This window comes from Osmia bicornis, chromosome 3 (genome assembly GCF_907164935.1).
Source record: "Osmia bicornis bicornis chromosome 3, iOsmBic2.1, whole genome shotgun sequence".
Lineage (NCBI taxonomy): Eukaryota > Metazoa > Arthropoda > Insecta > Hymenoptera > Megachilidae > Osmia > Osmia bicornis.
Window position 1 is genome coordinate 3,653,424 of NC_060218.1, and position 19,133 is coordinate 3,672,556.

General features: G+C 30.2%; 6 protein-coding genes across 8 annotated transcripts; 3 read left to right on the top strand and 3 right to left on the bottom strand.

The window, feature by feature from the left end:
- The first annotated feature begins 387 nt into the window (after positions 1 to 387).
- On the top strand, positions 388 to 3,483 carry LOC114877497 (elongin-B). 2 transcript variants are annotated; one of them, XM_029190168.2, is made up of 4 exons: positions 388 to 564; positions 660 to 753; positions 928 to 1,219; positions 3,349 to 3,483. In XM_029190168.2, exons 1-3 carry the CDS (start codon positions 562 to 564, stop codon positions 1,182 to 1,184), a joined length of 354 nt encoding a protein of 117 aa, XP_029046001.1. In that variant the 5' UTR covers positions 388 to 561; the 3' UTR covers positions 1,185 to 1,219; positions 3,349 to 3,483. The 2 variants fall into 2 exon arrangements, with proteins under 2 accessions (XP_029046001.1, XP_029045993.1); XM_029190160.2 differs by lacking the exon at positions 3,349 to 3,483 and having other exon boundaries at positions 391 to 564; positions 928 to 2,526.
- Positions 2,905 to 4,335, bottom strand: LOC114877491 (esterase AGAP003155). The gene is made up of 5 exons (XM_029190147.2): positions 3,876 to 4,335; positions 3,635 to 3,794; positions 3,324 to 3,518; positions 3,119 to 3,259; positions 2,905 to 3,052 (listed from the first exon to the last, which is right to left on the bottom strand). The coding sequence occupies exons 1-5, from the start codon at positions 3,900 to 3,902 to the stop codon at positions 2,910 to 2,912; spliced, it is 666 nt and encodes a 221-aa protein (XP_029045980.2). The 5' UTR covers positions 3,903 to 4,335; the 3' UTR covers positions 2,905 to 2,909.
- A 253-nt stretch (positions 4,336 to 4,588) lies between these two features.
- On the bottom strand, positions 4,589 to 6,567 carry LOC114877483 (cysteine and histidine-rich domain-containing protein morgana). Its single transcript, XM_029190134.2, has 5 exons — positions 6,479 to 6,567; positions 6,133 to 6,403; positions 5,448 to 6,016; positions 5,146 to 5,334; positions 4,589 to 5,065 (listed from the first exon to the last, which is right to left on the bottom strand). The coding sequence occupies exons 2-5, from the start codon at positions 6,209 to 6,211 to the stop codon at positions 4,874 to 4,876; spliced, it is 1,029 nt and encodes a 342-aa protein (XP_029045967.1). The 5' UTR covers positions 6,212 to 6,403; positions 6,479 to 6,567; the 3' UTR covers positions 4,589 to 4,873.
- A 196-nt stretch (positions 6,568 to 6,763) lies between these two features.
- LOC114877479 (ADAM 17-like protease) lies at positions 6,764 to 10,199 on the top strand. Its single transcript, XM_029190122.2, has 13 exons — positions 6,764 to 6,969; positions 7,058 to 7,196; positions 7,270 to 7,370; positions 7,441 to 7,562; positions 7,647 to 7,797; positions 7,870 to 8,054; positions 8,135 to 8,329; positions 8,432 to 8,570; positions 8,649 to 8,803; positions 8,893 to 9,182; positions 9,257 to 9,495; positions 9,575 to 9,690; positions 9,760 to 10,199. Exons 1-13 carry the CDS (start codon positions 6,912 to 6,914, stop codon positions 10,066 to 10,068), a joined length of 2,199 nt encoding a protein of 732 aa, XP_029045955.1. The 5' UTR covers positions 6,764 to 6,911; the 3' UTR covers positions 10,069 to 10,199.
- Positions 10,200 to 11,719: 1,520 nt separating this feature from the next.
- LOC114877473 (isoleucine--tRNA ligase, cytoplasmic) lies at positions 11,720 to 15,978 on the top strand. Its single transcript, XM_029190106.2, has one exon. It carries the CDS (start codon positions 11,956 to 11,958, stop codon positions 15,700 to 15,702), a length of 3,747 nt encoding a protein of 1,248 aa, XP_029045939.1. The 5' UTR covers positions 11,720 to 11,955; the 3' UTR covers positions 15,703 to 15,978.
- A 576-nt stretch (positions 15,979 to 16,554) lies between these two features.
- On the bottom strand, positions 16,555 to 18,670 carry LOC114878139 (transmembrane and ubiquitin-like domain-containing protein 1). Of its 2 annotated transcripts, none has more exons than XM_046284994.1 (3): positions 18,584 to 18,670; positions 17,491 to 18,121; positions 16,555 to 17,417 (listed from the first exon to the last, which is right to left on the bottom strand). In XM_046284994.1, exons 2-3 carry the CDS (start codon positions 18,099 to 18,101, stop codon positions 16,964 to 16,966), a joined length of 1,065 nt encoding a protein of 354 aa, XP_046140950.1. In that variant the 5' UTR covers positions 18,102 to 18,121; positions 18,584 to 18,670; the 3' UTR covers positions 16,555 to 16,963. The 2 variants fall into 2 exon arrangements, with proteins under 2 accessions (XP_046140950.1, XP_029047428.1); XM_029191595.2 differs by lacking the exon at positions 18,584 to 18,670 and adding an exon at positions 18,288 to 18,527.
- Positions 18,671 to 19,133: the final 463 nt, after the last annotated feature.

The window sequence follows — 19,133 nt, forward strand, 5'->3', positions numbered from 1 at the left end:
TTATTCTTAATTTAAAATTTTAAATAATTTAAACTATTGTATGAGATCATATTTCCAATAAGTTATGTATAATATCATTATTAATATCAACACAGAATAGAAATATAAAATTTCTTCCATGTTATTTTATAACACAATTTTTATATTATTATGGAATTAAAGCACAAGCAATTTCAATAATAGATGTTATTTATTCACAGTATCGAACGTGATAATGAAATTGTATTACTGTTTGAATTTCATTTATTAATTTGATGTATTAATATATAAACAATATTTAAATAATCTTATCTCTGATTTAAGGATTTGTAATTTAACGTAAACTATAAATGTAATTCGTGATTGGTTCAAAAAACAAATAATGAACCAAACATAGTTTGTGTTTGAAAAGAAGGACCAATCAAATAACGTGTTTTATGTGACTATGATGTTGGTAAATGTCTACTTTATTTTAACTTTTCGTCTGAGGATTTGTAAGTGAACAATAATCAACAAAGGAAGATTGTAGAAAAGCTGTAGATTAATTTCCTCGTCCATACTAAATATATAGTTAATTACATAATGGTAAGTTTTCATTAGTATTTGATTATTTCTTATAATACTTGGTTAATATGTCTCTAATGAAATAACCTCAAATACAATCAAGATTTTCTTTATAGGATGTATTTCTAATGATTCGACGAAAGAATATGACGATATTTACTGATGCAAAAGATAATACTACAGTTCTCGAACTTAAGAAAATTATAGAAGGTAAGAAAAGAGTAATGTAGATATACATAAACTAAATATCTGTAATATGACAGTTCAAAGGAAAATTATGAATTAATTTCCTTTTCTCACATTTTGCTAAGTTTGTAGTATTACTGTGACTATTTATAAAATACATATTTAACGAATTAGGTTAAAAATGTATTTATTTCATAGGTATATTAAAAATATCACCTGTGAATCAGCAGCTTTTCAACAAAGATAATGTTGCAATGACAGATAGTAAATTTTTATCTGATTATGGATTAACATCTGCAACTGCCAAAGCACAGTGTCCTGCGTTAGTAGGATTAGCTGTACGCCAAGAAAATGGTCAATTTGAACCTTTAGAGATGACTCCATTTTCATTACCACCTGACCTACCAGATGTGATGAAATCTCAAGAATCCAATAGCCAAGATCAGTCGCCTTGAAATAACGTTACTATTGTGAAGAAGCAGATGATAAGGTGTTGAACTCAATTCAATTTTATGATTGTCAGATATTTTTAAAAAAGCTGACAGCTTAAACAAACATAATGTGAATATTAGATACATACAAGTTTATATAAATATTAAAAGTCTCAAAACTCTTTAACTTTCTTAGTGAAAGTACCAAGTAAATACTGATTATTCGATTTTTGTTCTTTTTTTTTCTGTAAGTGATAATCAAGTACTATTTGTACTTGAATACTTGACTGAAAAGGATAATAAAATGTGAAGCTTCTAATCCATCACTTAAATTGATTTATAATCTTTTATAGGTACTAAAATATTTCAACACTTTGTTATTAATGCTAAGATGACCAAATACCTCAGTCACAAATAATTTATGATTATAGCTTATATCTTATCTTACAGTGTTTTGTAATATTTTCAGTTTATTTATCTTTTATTTGAATACATTTTGTTAGGTATAAATTGCTGAGAGTTATTTTATTAAGCTTGGAATATGAAATATTGCCTTGAATTTTGTAAAATGTGTAAATGTCATCTATTATTTAATATGCAAAATTAAAAGATACTGATTGTAAAAACTATGAACATTAGGTTTTACTGTTATGAAATAGAAATTTGAGAATGTGATAAATTATAAATAGTGTATGTAATTTTAACAAATTGACTGCTATATTATACCAGGCATATGATTTTAAGTATAAAATATAATACTTTTATTCATCATATTTTTTATACCATAACACCTTGTTAGAATTTTATTTACATGTGCATTATTTATTTCTACGAAAAATAATACACATATTTATTATGTAGGGTTATAAATTTAAAAATGACATACGGTTTATGAATACCTTACATGTATCCATGCAGTACTTGATATGTAAAATACTCTTAAGTATCTTTCAGTATCACCATTAAAATGTTTCACATATTATGTAGATATAAATTGCTTCAACTACATTATTAATTTAAAAAATCAAATGTCATTATATTCCATATTCTTGATTTTATCTAAAAAAGTTCAATATTATAAGCCTTACTGAAGAAATTTGAGAAACATAATATCAATAATATTTATAAGTACATAGTAGCAACATATAATAAATTTCCGTATCTTAAAATTGGAAATAATTATTCATGACATATAAATGGGAGGAGTTAAATTTTTATTAAATATTGATTACATATAAAGCATGTCTTATTTTAAACATACTACAATATGATTTGTATACTTGAACTAGTTTTTGATCTAAGCAATTGTTATGTTGTACTCTATAAAGAAAAAACAGACACTATTTAATATATTTTTAGAACATAATTTAAGTTGTCAGATTTTTAATATTTAAAATTAGTAGTGCCTTTTATATAAAAAAAGAAAGTTAAACAATTTTTAACCATATAATAATTGTATAACAAGGTAAATATGTATTACTTTAAAAATTTCTTTTAATTTATTATCTTGGTTGCCATATAAAAGTTTAAATGAATTGTTAATGAAAATTATTTTTAATGGATATTGTATAATATTTATTTATAGTTGATTTGAATAAATTTACTAATATTGCTGAATGCTAATTATAATTTTTACATTTTCTTTTTATGTATATGCATTACAATTTATAGTCAATGTAGTCTATATCCGTCTACTGTGTTTACTTATGTTATACCATTCTGTATCATATAATAATACATAATCAGTATTTAGGCATTCTTTTTATTTTTGTGTTCTAACATTTTTATAATAAATTCTGTGTAATATTCCTTTTTGCTTGGTACATAATGACCACCAACATGAGTTATTGTAGTTTTATTTACAAACATTTCACTAACTTCTTCTGCCATTGCTACAAAAGAATTAATGCAGTAATATGTAATTCATGTTTTGATTAATATATTAAAAGTTATCTTACCTGTTGAAATAACTTGATCAGCCTCTCCATATATATGTAAAGAAGGTATACTTATTTTTTCACGATAATACATTGTGTGAGGTGTGCATAATGACTTAAATCCAGATATGATAATTGCAAAATCAAATTTGATTTTCAACACTATAAAGAGACTATATTAATTAAATTTGTTATATAATTTATAGTTACTGAATTAATTATTTACAATTTTTTTGTTGCATAAAACACAGTAAAACTGCAAATGCTGCACCCTGTGAAAAACCTAAAATGCCATCAAAAGGACCAGATTCTTGAAATGCCTTTTCAATTACAGCTGTACTATCTTCAAAACCTACAGATAAATTGCTTGGAACAATTGCTTTAAATATATGATCTTCTGTATTAAACCACCATCCATATCCTACAAGGTATTTAGAATTTATTACTTCTTAATACTAAATTGATTGTATATTTATGTAATAATTTGCATAAAAATGTGTATGTTAATTTTTCATTTTTCTATTAACAAAGAGATACCTTTTTCTACTCCATCAGAACCAAAATTACTTTTCATTGGAACTTCATGCGGTGCTCTTAAAAATGTAAATTCTACTTCTTTCTTAAATCCTTTCCTCAAGGAACCTAATTTTGATTTAAAAATAACATCTGATTGAGCATATCCATGAATAGCAAGTACCTAAAAAAAAGAAATATTATATGATTAAAAGATATAAACATTTATGTATAGACATAAACACCAGTGATACAAATTCCATACCCTTAGTTTTTCAAATGAGTTACTCATATTAGTTTCCAAATAAATTATTTTTAGTAATAAATTACAAATATTGTTACCATATAAAAATATATATACAATGAAGGTTAGCAGCACAAAACTACCTATATTTTAATACTATTTTTAAATGATTAGGAAACATTTACTTATATTTATCAAAATCATAAATAGTATTAATTTCTAATTGATTTTATTCGTAAAGTCATATCTGTATAATATATTATTTATATTGTAAATAGAATACGATGACAAAAATAGGTTAAAGAATCAACAAGAAGAGGTTAATTCTATCCTGACACTTTTTATTTCTATATATAACATACACGTGGGTATCGAAGTAAACAACTAAATGAGGTTTATGAAATTACAAGACCGAAAAATTATTAGAATAATTATTTGACAAACTTATATTTTGAAAAGACCGCCTAGTATTTTTAAAGTTCGACCACTGCGCCATCTATACAAAAGCGGCGGAAACTACTTAATAAATTACCGACAGTCGGTAATCGAGCCTTCGGCAGTCGGTAAGTTAACGAATAGTTTGTGCCGCTTTTATATAGATGGCGCAATGGCCGACGGCTTGGGGTGTTAGGGACCCCCAAGCACCGGTGAATAGTGACACGGACGAACGTCTTTACGCTTTATATTATACATATATATGATATAAAGTCACTGATATAAATTAAAATGCAGTGTTAGTTCAAAATGATTTATTAGCGTTAAACAAATCATAAATAAAACATGAAACGTATTGAACATTCAATACTGCTTTTAAATATTGAAATTTAATGATAGACTTCTTAATTTTTCTTAAGAAAATAACAAAGTGAATACTAGGTATTCCCATTTTTCTCGGAGATGCTTCCGATAATATTAAGAAAATAATATTTCCTTTTACTTTCAAACGAAAGTATTATTTTTAAATACAAAATAGGTCCATTCTTTACAATATCCTTAATGAAACAATTAAATATGGACATTTAAAGATCACTGAGATCAACAGCCTGTACTTGTGCACTAATATTTTCATCATTTTGTTGATTTTCTTCAGCTTCTGCTTCACTTGCTCTAGGAAAATTTAATTTTGGCCATGATCCAGGTTCAGCTTTTTTCAATTTAATTTCTACTTTAGTTGGAAGCATATTAACACTGCTTTGTGTAACATCAACAACCTACAAAAACAAAATTTATATACATTATTAATGTCTAACATTTATTTAATACTAACTGCTTAAAGATCTTAAATACATACCCCTCTCAATTCTAAATCAAGATTATATCTAGAGTTTTCTTCAATAAAAAATAAATCAAGAGTTAATCGTATAGGATTCAATTTAACAGTTGATTGGTCTGGTTGGTATTTCTTTGCATAAACAGAAACTACAATGAATGTCCCGGTTTGATGCCAATCCATTCTACATTTAACTTTTTTACCAGTATTCTAAAACATTATTATTGTTTTAATTTTAAATCAATATTCCTTTGCAAAATTGATGTATTTTTGACTAAAATAGGTAAACATCTAAGTGAATAAATAATCAGTATTTAACATACCTCAGAAATCCATCTATGCGTTCCTTGTGAACATCCTGGTTGTTCTAAGAATGTGGAAAAATCTGTAGTTTTCTTTTGACAACAAGTCCAATATTTTAATCCTTCATGGAAAATAGGAAACCCAGGATGATGATTACATACTTCATTATCAGAGGTAGGACCATTATATGTAACTTTACATGAATTGTTTTTACAGCTTTGTCCAATTTGAACTTTAGTTTGTGGCACATTTTCTGATACAGAAGATGTTAACCCTTTAATTTGTTCTAATAATGCAGGCGATATATTAGGTGTCAAAGTAACTTGTGGAGTCTCAAAAGGAGGTCTTTCTAACTTAAGCTGTTTTTCGATGTAAAGGTTAGGAGCAGTTACTTCAATTATTTCATTAGTTTTTGATTTGTCAACAGCAGGTTTTTCTGGTTCAGGTGGTTTAATATTTGAATGGCATGATTTTGTACAGCCTTTAATGTTCAAAAACTCTGTGAAATCTGTACATTTTTTGTTACAACAAGACCAGCCTTTATATGCATCATGAAATACTGGATGACCAGGATGATGAATGCAGTCTCCTAAAATAAATGCGATATAAATTTTCACGTGATACATAATATTTCCAATTCTCGAACAAACGAATAATTGCTTTTTACGTTATCCTAAAGCAAGTATGCAATACTGATCAACATACCTTCTTTATTATCATTTGGATCAAACTTTTTTCCACAACCACGATTATAACAATGCAATAAAGTTGTTTCCTGTGTCATTTCTATCTCTCTTTTACTTTAAATTAGATACATAAAACAGTATACGAGCAGAACTACTTCAACTTCTTAAACTGCTGCAATGATTCTGACTAGTAAATACGCATTGACTATAATAATGTTGCAGTCCATAAAAACTGCGAAAAACTTCTAGCACATTCTAAAGAACCTAAACATCACTTTCAAGTGCGGCATCTACAAAATTCGAATCGATTGTTATGTACATACACGTTGTCATAAAGAATACTGTATTAAGAGAGTTCTACTAACATTTGAAAAAACTATTTAACAAATTTTAATAAAAGCACAAGTTGTTCATAGAGCATTGAGAGTATTTCATAAATGTCGAGCTTTAGTCATTAACTATTTAGTAACAAATTAAAACATGATGAATGTTAATCATTTCATTAAAGAATTTTATTTATTTCAAGCGAATATTAATTTTATCTAATTATATATTTCTAATTTTACAAAGTCACGATTAATCATCACTTTGACATAAGGCAACGTTTCTATGTATTGTATACTTATGGAGGAACAGCAGTGACTATAAATATAGTCACTGGGAACAGTTTACATTAAGTATTTTGGTTAGTTTGTATATAATCCAAAATTAAAAAGAAAAAAGATGTGTGTAATATGAAACATAATCCTCATAATACAATAATAAATAGTATTCAAGTATGAAATATTACTAACAAATATGGACATCCGAACCACACTGTTAATACATTACATATTTTTTATTGCACAAATCACTTGTATGTATATTATGTCAAATGTTTATTACCTTGTATTGCATATTAATATTTCATTTGTTAATGTATATTGTTAATTTTATTTTTGTAGATGGTCTTCATAGAAATTTAAAGTATTATGAAACCATTCATGCATCTCATTTTCAACATAAGATTGTAAAACGTGGTGTCCAACATAGTTCTCACCCTTATAATAAAATAAATGAATTGGAATTTTATTCTCATGGACGGTAATAGCATTACATTGTTGTCATTTGTAAACAGTTGCTCTGTATTAGACAATACATATTATTTTTTGTGTAGGTATTTTCGTTTAATTCTGACACCAAGAAAAGAAGTCATTCACTCTAAATTTAAAGCATATGAAGTAAATGGTAATGGAGAAGAAAAAACTGTACATTTAGGTAAAGTAGTATATTATTATATACAAATATATTTGATATTGAATTTCTCAAAACAATTCTCTTTCTTAAGATCATGAGAGCTTTTATCATGGACGTGTATTTGGAGAAATAGATTCTCATGCACAAGTACATATTGATAATGGAGTTATTACAGCCAGTATTACAATTTCTGATGAAACATTTCAGATTGAGGTATACAACTATTCAACTAATGGATTTTAACATGAAATAATTCAAATTATTTCTTTGAATAATGATGTATTTGTTTTGTTACAGCCATCTTGGAGACATTTGCCTCATTTAGGTAATGAAACAATGATTGTTTATAAATCATCAGATGTTAAATTTAGTTGGGAACATTTTGAAAACGGTGAAGGTCATACACATGGTGCTCCAAAAACTTGTGGATATGTAAAAGAAGAATTAAGTTAGTTACTTTTTCTTAAGTAAATAGTTCTATTAAATGTTATGATATTTTTACATAAAATTTACATTGCAGACATTCAAGTAGATGATGAGGAAGAATTTAAGTTGAAATCACGTGAACATTTCAGAACAAAAAGGCAAACAGAAACTTATGAATATACTCCAACAAAAACAAGATGTCCTTTATTGCTGGTTGCTGATTACCGTTTTTATCAAGAAATGGGCGCTAGTAGTACAAAAACTACAATTAATTATTTAGTAAATAACTACTCTAAACATTGTAAAAACTTGTAATTTTATTAAGGTCATTTTTAAAATAATTGGTTTGCATGTCGCAGATAAGTTTAATTGACAGAGTTCATAAAATTTATAACGATACTTTATGGCAAGAACGGCAAGAACAGGATGGATTTAAAGGAATGGGTTTCGTCATTAAGAAGATTGTAGTTCATAGTGAACCAACTCGTGTAAGAGGTGGCGAAACACACTATAATATGGTTAGAGAAAAATGGGATGTACGCACTTTACTCGAGGTAAAATTGAACTTTTATTATTATTATATTATAAGAGTCTTTTTATTTTAATTATAACAGTGTATTTTCAGATTTTATACAATTTATATAAATAATATTTAGGTTTTCAGTCGGGAGTATAGTCACAAAGATTTCTGTTTAGCTCATTTATTTACTGATCTCAAATTTGAAGGTGGTATATTAGGACTAGCGTATGTCGGATCTCCTCGTAGAAATTCAGTAGGTGGCATTTGTACACCAGGTATATTTGATAAATGTACATTTAATTAATATATGAATTGTATTTAATAATGTCTTATTTAATATTTTTACATTATAGAGTACTTCAAGAACGGCTATACATTGTATCTTAACTCAGGTTTAAGTTCTAGTAGAAACCACTATGGTCAAAGAGTAATTACTAGAGAAGCCGATTTAGTTACCGCACACGAATTTGGACATAATTGGGGTTCTGAACATGATCCAGATATAACAGTAATTTTGTTAACATTTATGAACTTTCTATTTCATACGAAAGTAGTCATACTTCTAGCATTCTAAACAAGTTATATTTTTCTTCACAGGAATGCAGTCCAAGTGCTAGTCAGGGCGGTTCTTATTTAATGTATACATACAGCGTTAGTGGATATGATGTGAATAATAAGCGTTTTTCACCATGTAGTTTAAGATCTATTAGAAAAGTATTACAAGCAAAATCGGGTCGCTGTTTTTCCGAACCAGAAGAATCGTTTTGCGGTAATTTACGGGTCGAAGGAGATGAAGAATGCGACGCAGGATTGCTAGGCACTGAAGATAACGATGCCTGCTGTGATAAAAATTGCAAACTTCGTAGAAGTCAAGGAGCAGTTTGCAGGTAATTATGTATTCATTATTAACATTTCTGTAGGACTTTTAATAAATCATATTTATTGTAATGTGTTTTTTTAGCGATAAAAATTCACCCTGCTGTCAAGGTTGTGCATTTATGCCAATAGGTGTAAAATGCAGAGATGCACAATATGCTACCTGCGAACAAGAATCACGTTGCACAGGAGCATCGAGCGAGTGTCCTAGATCTCCTCCAATGAAAGATGGCACAGGGTGCCTTGAAAGAGGTCAATGTAGACTTGGAAAATGTGTACCATATTGTGAAACACAGGGTTTACAAAGTTGCATGTGTGATACAAGTATGAATTTCATATCTTCAATTTAACATATATAGCATAATATAAAATATATAACTTTCTAATGAATTTTTCTTTGTAGTTGGAGATGCATGTAAAAGATGCTGCAGGATGAGTTTGAATGAAACTTGTTTTCCAATAGATCCACAGGATATCTTACCTGATGGAACACCATGTATTCAAGGTTTTTGCAATAAGGTAATATAATTAACGTATATTTTGTAGTATATTCCGTATATAAAACTAAAAGTTAAAAAATATTTCTAGGGTGTTTGTGAGAAAACAATTCAGGACGTAGTAGAGCGATTTTGGGATATTATCGAAGATATAAATATTAATAAAGTTATGCGATTTTTGAAAGATAATATAGTGGGTGCAGTAATAATTATAACAGCCATTGTATGGATCCCGACAAGTTGCGTTATTAGTTACATCGATCACAGACGTGTTAAAGAAAGTGAAAAGAAATGGCGTTGGAAACATACGGACGAACTTATTCATCCAGATGAACAGAGACAAGTTATTTACATAGGTGGACAACGTCAAAGAATACCACAGATTACGCAACAATCATAAATATTTATTTATATATATTTGTAAAGGAGTTATACATAATGAAACTTCTAGTCACAAATGTTTTAATTTTTTATCTATTTTCCATTTATTTTGTATATAGTTAAGGGTTTTAATATATACTATTATGTTAATATGTAATATAATTTAAAAGAATGTTCTTTTAATCCCTACATTTTTTTCATCCCTACATTCTTTTCATCCCTACATTCTTTCCATCCCTACATTCCTTACATCTCTTCATCCCATACATCTCTGCATCCCTTACATCCTTGCATTCCTCACATCTCTACATCCCTTACATCTCTGCATTCCTCAGATTCCTGCTTTCTTTATATCCCAACATCCCTGCATCCCTTACATGCCTGTATCCTGTACATCCTTGTATCACTTATATTCCTGCATTCCATACATCCCAGTACCTCCCTGAAATTGAGGTGATTGCGGCCATAAGGCCTATGATTTTATACAAATTTAGTTCCTTTTGTCGCCACCAGGAGGCGCTGATTAGACGTTAAGATTTTAGTTCGCATTTTTGCCGCCAGAGGGCCAAAAACAGAGCAAGATTTAGTTCCCTTTTTCGAAACCAGATGGCGCTGATTCGACATCGAGATTTTAGTTCACATTTTTGCCGCCAGAGGGCCAAAAACAGAGCAAGATTTAGTTCCCTTTTTCGAAACCAGATGGCGCTGATTCGACATCGAGATTTTAGTTCACATTTTTGCCGCCAGAGGGCCAAAAACAGAGCAAGATTTAGTTCCCTTTTTCGAAACCAGATGGCGCTGATTCGACATCGAGATTTTAGTTCACATTTTTGCCGCCAGAGGGCCAAAAACAGAGCAAGATTTAGTTCCCTTTTTCGAAACCAGATGGCGCTGATTCGACATCGAGATTTTAGTTCGCATTTTTGCCGCCAGAGGGCCAAAAACAGAGCAAGATTTAGTTCCCTTTTTCGAAACCAGATGGCGCTGATTCGACATCGAGATTTTAGTTCACATTTTTGCCGCTAGAGGGCGCTGTTTTTCCGAAATTTTCACGAAATTCTCGAAAATGTCGAACCAGCGCCCTCTGGCGGCGAAAAAGGAACTAACTTACCTTTACTCGAAGCAGTCTTTATAATACACTTATTATAAGGAATGTAGGGATGAAAAGAATGTAGGAATGAAAGGAATGTAGGGATGGAAAGAATGTAGATATGATAATAATGTAGGTGTGAAAGGAATGTAGGGATGTAGGGATGATAATCATGTAGGAATTTAAGGGATGAAGAGATGTAAGGAATGTAGGGATGATAATAATGAAGGGATGAAAAGAATGCAGGGATGTAAGGGATGCAGTGATGTGACGGAATTCCGTAGGGGTCCGGGGCTGGGGCCCCGGTCTCCACTGCACACGGCCCGAGGAGTGCCGGCATCGGGTGTGGCTCCCGATGTCGGCGGAGTTTGACACATGGCGAAGAGTCAAAGGACCTTCCCTACCGCCTTTGTGCAGGCCACCGTGGTGGTTTTAGTGGGTAAAAATCCCACACTACCTCCGGCCCCTCCCCAGAGGGGCTGAAGGTGTCTTTCTGAAGATTTCCACCACGTTAAAAAAAAAAAAAAAAAAAAATTCGGCTAACTTCCGGCTAACTTCATGTATGTAGATGGTTAGCACTGATATATACATATCAGTGGTGGTCAGACACAGTATTAGGGGTTTTGAACCAGAAGACCCATTCACGTTGTTAGAATCACGCCAAACACGTGTATCAATTTACAGTTCTAACCTCTAAAATAAGTTACTCGCAATCCGCGACTTTGACGCATGATACTTGAATTTGATAATTATATCAGTGTATGTACCAGCTGGTACTAAAAGGTTTGCAAAGTAATCGATCAGATCTTTTTTAAAATGAAGGAGAAACTACCAGAGACGATCAATTTTCCGAAGGAGGAGGAAATTATACTGGAATTATGGAAGAAACTTGATACTTTTCAAACTTGTTTGAAACAATCAAAAGGAAGACCAAAATATTCATTTTATGATGGCCCACCCTTTGCAACGGGATTACCTCATTATGGACACATTCTAGCAGGCACAATAAAAGACATTATAACGAGGTATGCTTATCAATCTGGCTACCATGTGGAGAGAAGATTTGGTTGGGATACTCATGGTTTACCTGTCGAATATGAAATAGATAAAACTTTGAATATAAGAGGTCCTGATGATGTTGCTAAAATAGGAATAACAAACTATAATAAGGAATGTAGAAGCATTGTAATGAAATATGCAAAAGAATGGGAAATAATTGTGAGCAGAATTGGCAGGTGGATAGATTTTAGAAATGATTATAAAACATTGTATCCTTCATATATGGAAACTGTTTGGTGGATCTTTAAAGAATTATATAACAAAGGCCTTGTGTATCAAGGTGTTAAAGTAATGCCTTTCTCTACCGGTTGTAATACACCGCTATCTAATTTTGAATCAGGGCAAAATTACAAAGATGTTGTTGATCCTTCTGTAGTTGTAACATTTCCATTAGAAGATGAGCCGAATGTTTCAATTGTAGCTTGGACTACTACTCCTTGGACCTTACCCAGCAATATGGCACTTTGTTGTAATCCTAATTTTGAATATGTAGAAGTTAAAGATCATTCTTCCGGTAATGTATATATTATATTAGAATCAAGTTTAGAGCTTGTATACAAATCTAAAGATTTATATACTGTACAAGGTAAAAGGAAAGGAACTGATTTGAAAGGAAAAAGATATAAACCTCCTTTTCCATATTTTCTGAGCTTAAGAGACAAAGGTGCTTTTGTAGTATTAAATGATACCTATGTTACTGCAGAGACTGGTACAGGTATAGTACATCAAGCTCCATATTTTGGAGAGGATGATTACAGGTGTTGTTTAGAAGCTGGTGTAATAACAAAAGATCAAGAAATTGTATGTCCAATTGATAGTTGCGGACGTTTTGTAGAACCTGTTACCGACTTTATTGGAAAATATGTGAAAGATGCTGATAAAGATATTATCAAGTATCTCCAAGCACACAACAGATTAATTCATCATAGTGCTGTTAAACATAGTTATCCATATTGTTGGAGATCTGATACCCCATTAATTTATAAAGCTGTACCTTCATGGTTTATTAGAGTAGAAGCTATAAAAGAGAAACTTATAGCAGCGAATAGTACTACCTATTGGGTACCAGAATATGTAAAAGAAAAACGATTTGGTAATTGGTTACGAGATGCTCGTGATTGGGCCATTAGTAGAAATCGTTATTGGGGTAATCCAATTCCTTTATGGATCTCAGAAGACGGACAAGAAATTGTATGTGTAGGAAGCATTGCAGAATTGCAGGAACTGACTAATACAGAAATAACAGATATTCATAGAGAAAGTATAGATCATTTAAGTATACCGTCGAGTCGTGCAGGATATCCGCCTTTAAGGCGTGTACCGGAGGTATTTGATTGTTGGTTTGAATCGGGTTCAATGCCGTATGCACAAATGCATTACCCTTTCGAACATCGAAAAGAATTTGAAGAAAGTTTTCCGGCTGATTTTATTGCGGAAGGTATTGATCAAACTCGTGGATGGTTTTATACTCTTTTAGTCATATCTACTGCTCTTTTTGGAAAAGCTCCATTTAAAAATCTTGTTGCTAATGGTTTGATACTTGCATCCGATGGGCAAAAGATGTCGAAACGCAAAAAGAATTATCCAGATCCCATAGAAATTGTTAATAAATATGGAGGTGATGCTCTTCGTTTGTACTTAATTAATTCGCCTGTTGTAAGAGCTGAAAATTTACGTTTTAAAGAAGAAGGAGTAAGGGATGTTATAAAAGATGTATTCTTACCTTGGTATAATGCCTTCAGATTTTTAATGCAAAATATCGAAAGATTTGAAAGAGAAGAGAAAATTACTTTTATGTATGATGATTCAAAAGATGTATCTTCTAGTAATATAATGGATAGATGGATCTTATCTTTTACACAAACATTACTGCAGTTTGTTAAACGTGAAATGCAAGCTTACAGATTATACACAGTGGTACCTCATCTAGTAAAATACATAGATAATCTTACTAACTGGTATGTAAGAATGAACAGAAAGCGTATAAAAGGTGATGGTGGTGTAACTGATTGTCAACAAGCATTAAATACATTATTTTGCGTTCTTTACATAATGGTACGTGTAAATGCACCATTTACACCATTTTTAACGGAGTTTATGTTTCAATATTTAGTGAAAGTACTACCACAATCTAAGAGTAACATGGACAGTGTTCATTACCAAATGATCCCAGAATCTTGTTTACAATTAATTGATGAAAAGATCGAGAAAGCTGTATCATACATGCAAACTGTAATTGAATTAGGACGTGTTGTAAGAGATAGAAAAACAATTCCTGTTAAATATCCATTACCAGAAGTTGTAGTAATTCATCAAGATGCTGAAGTATTGAAAGATATCACTTCTTTAAAATCATACATTCTTGAGGAACTTAATGTAAAGGAATTAACAGTTACTACTGATAAAGAGAAGTATGGTGTTAAATTAAGAGCAGAACCAGATCACAAAGTACTTGGATCACGTCTTAAAGGAGAGTTTAAGTCTATTACTCAGGCTATTAAAGAGCTTTCTGATGAACAATTACAAACATTTGTTGCAGCTAAAGAAATTACTGTTCAGGGTCATAAGTTGGGCGAGCAAGATTTACGGCTGATGTTTAGTTTCACTGGTCCAGCAGCTGAACAATTATCCAAACAGTATGAAGCTCATAGCGAAGGAAATATTTTAATTTTGTTAGATGTTACTCCCGACGAAAGTATGCATAATGAAGGAGTGGCAAGAGAAGTGATTAATAGAGTTCAAAAACTACGAAAGAAAGCCCAATTAGTTCCATCAGATGAAGCAATTGCATATTATGAAATAAAAGATCAAAGTAGCAATTTAGCAAAAGTAATTATTACTCATAAAGAATTTATTGAAAATGCGTCTAAAACTCCACAAGAGGACATGTCAAAAATGCCGAGCAACGCAAATATAATTATAGAAGAAATGCAAAAGATTAAAGGCATTGATATGAAACTTGCTTTAGTTAAAAGTGGAACATCTCAAACTGATAATAAAACAAACGAAGAACCTTTATTAAAGTATGTAAATGTTGAACTTATAGGTATACAACCAAGATTTGGTGCAACCAGTTATGTAGGGACTGTTTTATTAGAAGCTCCTAAATCATTAGTTCCTATTTCATATGAACAGTTGAGAAACGAAATCGAATTAATATTTGGTATTTATAATTGTTCATATGATTTATATGTTAATAACAAAGCGATGTCGATAGAATTAGATATCTCGTCATTACATAAACAGACAATTCAAGTAAGAAAAGCTGGTTCAGCTATAGTTCAGTCGACTTCAGTATTAAAACATCCAGTCTGTAAATATATTAATATCAATGGCACTTTAGGAAAAGGTACTATTCTTTTAGAAAATCCGAAAGGATGTTTTAATTTAGATCATGCAATGCTAAAACAACGATTAAATCTTTTCTTTAATAAGTCAAATATTTCTGAGCCTTTGACTAAAATACTAAGTGAATCGTGTGGGAAAACCTTAAAATTAAATTAACTTCTATTTAAGAAGTCACCTCTTATTTATTATTTATTTCTTTTTATTCGTATACATTGAAATTAAATTTCTCATAATATAAATTAAGGGTTGTATTAAGTATTTTATAAGCCATGAAGTCGTTTCTACATACAAATTTTGGTGTGACAACTTTATTCACAATATTTATTTTATATAAAAGACTTTATAAGTTGTTAATTGAATTTTCTATAAGAAAAGAGGATGTAATTGCAAGCTTTTTATATAATTAAATAATAAATATTATTATAAATTGTACAGTATTTAAATATATCTTTATCCTATTAAATTTATGTTTTAATTTCTTTAAATTCCGATAAAAAATATTTTATTTACATCAAATCATTCTTAAATCAAAGTATATCAATGCAAGAAAACATCGAATAAATAGCCGTTTATTTCACATCCAATCGTACTTCAATTTTTCTACAAACTACTATAGTACAGTGTATTACAGTGGTAATAACGAATCATTGTCAGAAATAGTAACGAAACTTCTTTGTTTAGAAATAATATAAAGTATATCTTCTAATAAATTACAATTATGATTATATAATACCTTATGAATTATATAAATATATATATATACATATTTTTGACAATTTTCATTTTTTTATAACAATGCATGTAATGGTGCTTGAAAAATTAATTATAATTTATTAGTGAATCCTCTTAGGTATTATAAATTTTGGAAGATTATGAAAATAAAGTGATTAACATAGCTTTTCCCTATATCTGTATGATATAATTTTTAAATATAATTAAATATTTATAAAAATGTAGACATAAAACAAATCAGTTGTTGAAAATAATGTAATGCAGCACCATTGCAACTATCGTTTATAATATTTATTATCTATTAATTCAACAAATGAATAGTATTTATCACAAATATATTTAAATGAATAAGTATTAACTCGCTTTTAATATAAATTTAACGTCACATTATACATATTTTCTTTAATTACGATAACCCAGGAAAACTCGTTTTCTACATACACAAATAAAAATTTTGAGCTCAATGCATATTCATTTTAATCAAAATGCAATCATATGACCTAGCTACATTTCACTTTTTACACGAATAAGTCGTTTTATAAAGTGGTAAAAATTACATCCTTCATCTTCTTTAATGTCACGAACAAACGTGTTCAAACGATTTTATGTTAAAATATATATTGATATTACAAAAAAAAATCATATTTCAAAATGTAATGTCTTAAAGTGCTTTATTTTTGTAAATTCATTCAATATTTCTAATGTTGTCCTGATCGGGAAAAAAGTTACCAACTAACGAAATTGCAAAAATTGCAGTGAGCGCATACAGAGCAAGCGTAGTAGTTGTGGTAAACAGTTGAGCATAATGGTATCGAGAATACCAAGCAAGACCTAACATGAGAGTCAAAATACTCAAAAAGAGTCTACTCAAATCCCATTCATTATGCACTGAACTAATTGGTGTACCAACAGGTATGTCGGAAAATGATTGAGGATTGAAATAGATCGACGATGAATTATCTAACGTCGATGTTTGTGACGGTACAGGGTTTGGTCGCGGTTGATGTACTAAACAATGAACTACACAGTTGTTATACAAACCGCATTTTTCCAATGTTTGACTATCAGGCTGTAATACTCGACCATTAAAAACTAACCGTACCAATTTTTGGGCTTCAAGTTCTATCTGAAAGTGTCTCCTAGGAAAAACATAAAAATTATTTGTTTTGTAAATGTAGATTCAATATGGAATACTTATTAATTAGTATTAACCTTTTAAAGTCTCCAAGCAGCTCTTTAAGACTACCAGTAACTACTTTTTGATCATCATTTATAAACTTAAGCTTAATGCTTATTTCATTAGCATCGCTACCTGAAAGATTTTCAGGTTCTGGTTGTACAGCTTCCACAGATTCAGTGCATGATTCTGATATACTTGTTTTTTTGGAAGTGTTTATTTTTGTTTGCCTTTGCAACAAACTTGCATTATCATTATTAAATGAATCCATGGCCTCAATAAGTACTTCTTCTGTAGCTGTTGCTTCAGGTGCCCTTTGTGTTTCTGGAGAAACCCTTCCACTTGTGTCTCTGACAGATGGTTCTGGACAATTTTGTGAAATATCAGTGCTGTCATCAGCAACTGGTTCTACTGATTCTTCTTCTGACATCTCCAAATTTGGAGGTCTACTGAAGGAGCTTGCAGCTTGATTAGCTCTAAGTTCAGCGATACGTGTGCGTGTTCTATGTTGCAATATAAGTACTGTGCGTATTAATGGTTGATCTGCAATACTTGTAGAACACCATGCAAGCCACCCTATTAATAGGGCTACTACAATAATAAAAAAATTTGTAACTTCATCTCCAACACCTTCAATAAGACTCATTGTTATAATTTGGAATCAACCTGTGTAAATAAAGCACATATAAATAAACAGCAACAAATATACAGATCACTATAACCAACAAGAGAAACAAATGTTCACATATGTTATATTCTACAAGCAATCAATAAATCATCAGATATGATAAATTTATAATAATATTACTACTGTTTTGTTCAAAATGCTTACGTGTATATAATTAATAAATAACAAAAATTAATCCAGATTTCATGCAATGATTTCAAGGTGAAATCGATAATATTTTTTCCACACAAGTTAATATGGACGGACAAACCTCCGCGATAAAAGAAAACGATCTATGCAACTATAACATATTTATATTAATTTGTCCGTATTTTTTACGGGAGTATATAAATGAATGTTATTTACAAATCTCAATAAAATTTGTATAGATAGAGAGAGAGAGAGAGAGAAAGAGAAAGTGAGTACATCTGTTTCTCTTTATCATAAAGTAAAATTCATACTGCTCCTAATCTTCCTGTTTTCCTTTACAATTGTTTGCCACTTTTCTCACCCCAATTATACAAATCACATACAACAGAACAAACTTACAGCTTTACCAAAAACACTTATAAAAAATCTCATTTGTAAATATCTGTAGATGACGCAGATAGTTAATGACACACAGCGACATGTCTGAACTAGTTCATTATTAAAGAAAACATGCACCTGTACGGTGCGAATGTGTACTATAATTACAAATCAATTATATTCCGTTGATTTCTCTTCTCTTCATTAGATAATGTCAGCAGCATTGGTTTCAGAGTACGCATTGCTATAAAATTAAAATAATTCATATGCTTGCTTACGTGAAAGATAAATGTATAAAAATATTTTTATAGTCAAGAGCGCTAAGCAAATATCTAAAAAACCAACGCATGAAAAATTGCATGTACTACAGAATGTTTATTAAAACGAAGTTTAGTTTGATAATTTATAAATAAGATAGAAGAAATAAAGGGGCTGTAAAGTCCCCTGAATTGTGTGGGATAAAAATGCGTTAGTGAGCGGTCT